Source organism: Lissotriton helveticus, chromosome 7 (assembly GCF_964261635.1).
Source record: "Lissotriton helveticus chromosome 7, aLisHel1.1, whole genome shotgun sequence".
NCBI lineage: Eukaryota > Metazoa > Chordata > Amphibia > Caudata > Salamandridae > Lissotriton > Lissotriton helveticus.
The window spans coordinates 1,950,837,129-1,950,841,794 of NC_136068.1; the positions used below are offsets into that span (position 1 = coordinate 1,950,837,129).

General features: G+C 36.0%; 1 protein-coding gene across 1 annotated transcript; it reads left to right on the forward strand.

The window, feature by feature from the left end:
- The first annotated feature begins 2,937 nt into the window (after positions 1 to 2,937).
- Positions 2,938 to 4,377, forward strand: LOC144770009 (uncharacterized). The gene has a single exon (XM_078654201.1). The coding sequence runs from the start codon at positions 2,938 to 2,940 to the stop codon at positions 4,375 to 4,377; it is 1,440 nt and encodes a 479-aa protein (XP_078510327.1).
- Positions 4,378 to 4,666: the final 289 nt, after the last annotated feature.

A 4,666-nucleotide genomic window follows, 5' to 3' on the forward strand; every position in this document is an offset into this window, starting at 1 on the left:
AGCAGTGGAAAAACGTTTTTCTGTATGAATCAATGATAGTAATATGTCCCAGGTCTTTGTTTTAAAAAAAGGGAAGGATGGTTTATGTTCCTTTTAAACCCTGACTTAAAGGAGGGAGAACTCTAATTAGTCAAAAATTATATCCAAATAGATGGCTTGTAATATAGTATTAAACTAAACATGCCTGTATGTATGTTAGAAACGTAGGGAAGTGTTGTATTGTCAGCTTGTAAGATATTTTGTCGTTTCTTAAACCAGAAAATATAATAAGCTCTGTGAATCGCGTCGAATAGACAGCTTAGATTTTTTTAGTGATGAGCTATAAATAGGAAAAGTTATGGCTCTTCTACGGTAGGGAGTACGTTAAAAAATGCTTTTATGTAATATAAGTTACGTTATAAAATTGATTTTTACATTGTGCAGGTAACTAAAACAAAGCTTTAAGTAGCATTGAATTGACTGCTGAGATCTGCATTATCATAGTGGGAGTCTTGTACAAGGCAGGAAAGCAAAAGTAGACTTGCTAAAACGTCTTTACCCACGTGACATTTGAGCTGCATGTTTTAAAATAACAAAGTCTTAAATACTAGGGAAGACCTTGAGTGACATGTATAGATTAATAAGAACATATTATTGTCATAATAAAAGCATGAAAAAAGTCTTGTATTTCTACAGTTTTTTTATCTAATTCGGGAAGAAACAGACTGTTCATATAATTATTGGTGAAGGACAATAAAAGCACAGCACCTTCAATATACATGATATGATATTTTGGAAAATATTAATAGGTAAGAATAATGTTATAATATGTTGAAATGTAAAGGAAGGCAATTGAGGAAGCCCCTTAGGATTTGTTTTTAGATACTCTTGGTGATAATATACGCTGAGAATATTATTTCTATATTTACTAAATTAAGCATGGCAATGAATAATATAGAAACATCATGTCTGTTGATGCTTGAGCTGGGGAACTGGGTTCGAGTCTCGACAACGAAGCTCAACATCCTGTGATTCTGGGCAAATCACTTAATCCCCTGTGCCTAACAAAAATGAATGTGCCCATCTGTAACGAAACTGGTGCTATGTAAAGCGCTCTGATACCTGATGTCTCGGGTCTAGTTTGCGCTATAATTGTTGGTAAATATGCCTTTTTTGTCTTAATATGTGGTATGTATAAAAAAATCATAGTAAGAACAACATTGTGTCTCAAGCCGTATGTGTTTAGATATCTGTTCAACAACAATTTTTATAGATAGATATTTTATGGTTTCTCCTAGTTTTAATTCAGTTATTGGTCCTGTAGACAGTGGGATAAAGTTCAAGAAGTCACCAAAATGCTGTGTTGATGCAATAGTCTTTTTTGGTACTTTCATTGTATACAATTGTATTTTTTTTAATATTTGCACTAAACGTTTTAGATATTGTAGATCTGGTGGCTCTGTGGACAAATGCATCAGCTGCAGGGGCCTGTGTTTGACCCCGTAATCACAGGATCAAATCCCGGTGGGCCCACTCAGCCATTCATCCATCTGAAGTCGATAACATAAGTACCATTGAATTTGATATTAATAGACATCTGTTATCAGCACCAAGTTACCTACGGGTGAACGTGCGCTTTACAAATACACATTATGTTATGTATCTAGTCCAATGAATGATGAATTATATTTCCAAATGTCAATAGTATTTTACGTGTATTTTTATAAAATATGAAATTCTAAATACTGTGGCTGGAGCATAATTGGTTACTTTAGATATCCTAACTTTATCTGTTGTTCTTAGGTTGATTATTAAATATCCACTTAGCGAAATATTGGAGTTCAATAACAAGTCCTGGGGGAAAACATTTGTTTTGGTTCAACATGGCTAAAACACATTACCAAAGCCAATAGCTTCTGCATAGGCGAGACATATTGGATTTGCCAATGCTTGTTCTTTATTACTTTTAAAAGATAGTTGTCTGATGGTGTAGAAGTACATTATTATCTCTTCCCTTCGCCAGGGATGCAATCATTCCACCTTTATAGGAATTTAAAGGCATACTAGCTAAAATATGGGAAAGGCGACTCTGCAAAATTACTGAGAAGTAGCTTTTGTCTTGTATATTTTGCTGTGGGAACATGACAAAAGCTAATAATGTTACTTTCTGTTTATTTTAATAGGTAATGAATGCATGAAACACAGCAACTGAAATTCTGTTGAGTTTAATTGGATAGCACTGCCGACCGATTAATTAATGGAAAATGGGACATTATCAATTCTCTGTGACACATAATCAATAAAATACCGAATCTTACATACCCGACAGATAAAGGAAAACCAGAGAAATTGTTAAAGCATGGATCAAATAGAAAAGATTCTTATTGACAAATATCTCACAAATTTATATCAAATCTAAGATGAGTTTAATTTAAAAAAAATATTGAAAAGCTTCACTCAGGGAGAAGGAATCTTTGTCAACAAAAAAAGCCGTATTGCTGAAAAACTTTATCAATGCACTGAATGTGAAAATAGCTTCAAAGAAAGTGAAAGTGTGACAGGCATCTGTGAACTCACACTGACTATCCTTCCAATGCTGCAAGTGTAAGAAGAGAGAGCTTAATCAAGGAAGGGCTTGATACTAAACACCTGAGAACACATTCCAAACTGGAAAGAAACTTTATCAGTGCACTGAATGTGGAAAATGCTTCTTTCAAACAGAAAAATGTACAGGTGCGAAACATTACAGATCTTCAGTTAGAAACAGAGCACGAACATTATCAACGCACAGATTAGGCGAGGGGGGTTCATCTGAAAGCCGTGCCATTCACCAGAGAGCACTCTCAAAAGAAAACTCTCATCAGTTACCAGTACCTTGCAAGAGGAAAAAAATCCTGCAAAGTATAATAGAAGACATACAGGTGGGAAATCTGATTAATGTACTGAATGTGGGACAGTATGCAATCTCTTACCATCTACCAAGGGACTGATACAGATAAGAAACCTATCCACCAGACAGTCCAAACTGGTGAGAAACCTTATCTATATTCCGAACATGGGAAAAGGTTCAAAGTGAAAAGAAGTCTTACTCTTCGCCAGAAATCACACTCGGGCAAGAAACGTTATCAGTGCTCAGAATGTGAGAAAGTTTTTAATAAGCAAGATATTCTTACAATCCACGAGCGAGCACACACAGGCGAGAAACCTTATAAATGCATTGAATGTGGTAAACGGTTCAGTAAGAAAGAATATCTTATTACACACGATCGATCACATACAATGGATAAACCTTATCAGTGCTCCGAATGTGAGAAAGTTTTCAATAAGCAAGATAATCTTACAATTCACAAGCGAGCACACACAGGCGAGAACCCCTATAAATGCATTGAATGTGGTAAACAGTTCAGTAAGAAAGAATATCTTATTCAACACGATCGATCACATACAATGGATAAACCTTATCAGTGCTCAGAATGTGGTAAAATGTTCAGGGCAAAAGCAAGTCTTATTATTCACCAGAGAGTACACACAGGCGGGAAACCTTATCAATGCACTGTGTGTGGGGTTAATTTTAGTTATAAAGATAATCTTATTCGTCACCAGAGAACACACACAGGTGAGAACCATTATCAGTGCACTGAATGTGGCAAAAGTTTTAATAATAAAAGTAATCTTACTATTCACCAGAGAGTACATACTGGCGAGAAACCTTATCAGTGCACTGAATGTGAGACTAGCTTCTCTGCCAAAGGAAACCTTACGAAACACGAGAGACTACATACAGGTGAGAAACCTTATCAGTGCACTGAATGTGGAGCACACTTCAGTAACTCACATGTCTTAGCTAGCCACCTTAGAACTCATACAGGAGAGACTCCATATCAGTGCACAGAATGTGGGAAAGGGTTCAATCAGAAAGGATCTCTTAATAGTCACCTGAGAACACACACAGGTGAAAAACCTTATGAGTGCTCTGAATGTGGTAAAAGGTGTACTAGGAAAGACATTCTTACTAAACACCAGAGATTACATACAGGTGAGAAACCTTATCAGTGTCCTCATTGTGTGGCTAGCTTTTCTCTCAAAGGAAGCCTTACTAAGCACCAGAGAATACATACTGGTGAGAAACCTTATCATTGCACTGAATGTGTGGCTAGCTTTTCTGACAAAGGAAGCCTTACTAAGCACCAGAGAAAACATACAGGTGAGATACCCTATAAGTGCACCTATAAGTGCACTGAATGTGGGGCAGGGTTCACTCAATCTTCTGGTCTTGCTAGTCACCTTAGAAGGCATACAGGAGAGACTCCTTATCAGTGCACAGAATGTGGGAAAGGGTTAAGTAGTAAAGCAAGTCTTACCCTGCACCGTAAAAGACACTCATGCAAGAATCCTTAATTATTTTTTTTTTGATTTGTATTATTTATGTGTATTTTATTTTTTGCACTGGTACAATTTTTATCCAAAATAAACAATTTTAATTGATTACTACCACCTGAATAGCATAACGTTGCTGATGGTTTTGATTGTATTTAAGAAGTTAATTTATTTCCTCATCCTATGAGTTCTGGTGATTCCTCATGGAAGCAGGTATTATTGTCTGATTTTTTAAAACTGCTAGTTAGAAGAAGATTTAGAGGACAGGTTAATTTGACCCTACATGTCCAGGGCTGAGATGTCCATATTC

Bases quoted from the DNA above. Each gene is read 5' to 3' on its own strand.
- LOC144770009 (XM_078654201.1), top strand. From the start codon at position 2,938: ATGCAATCTCTTACCATCTACCAAGGGACTGATACAGATAAGAAACCT.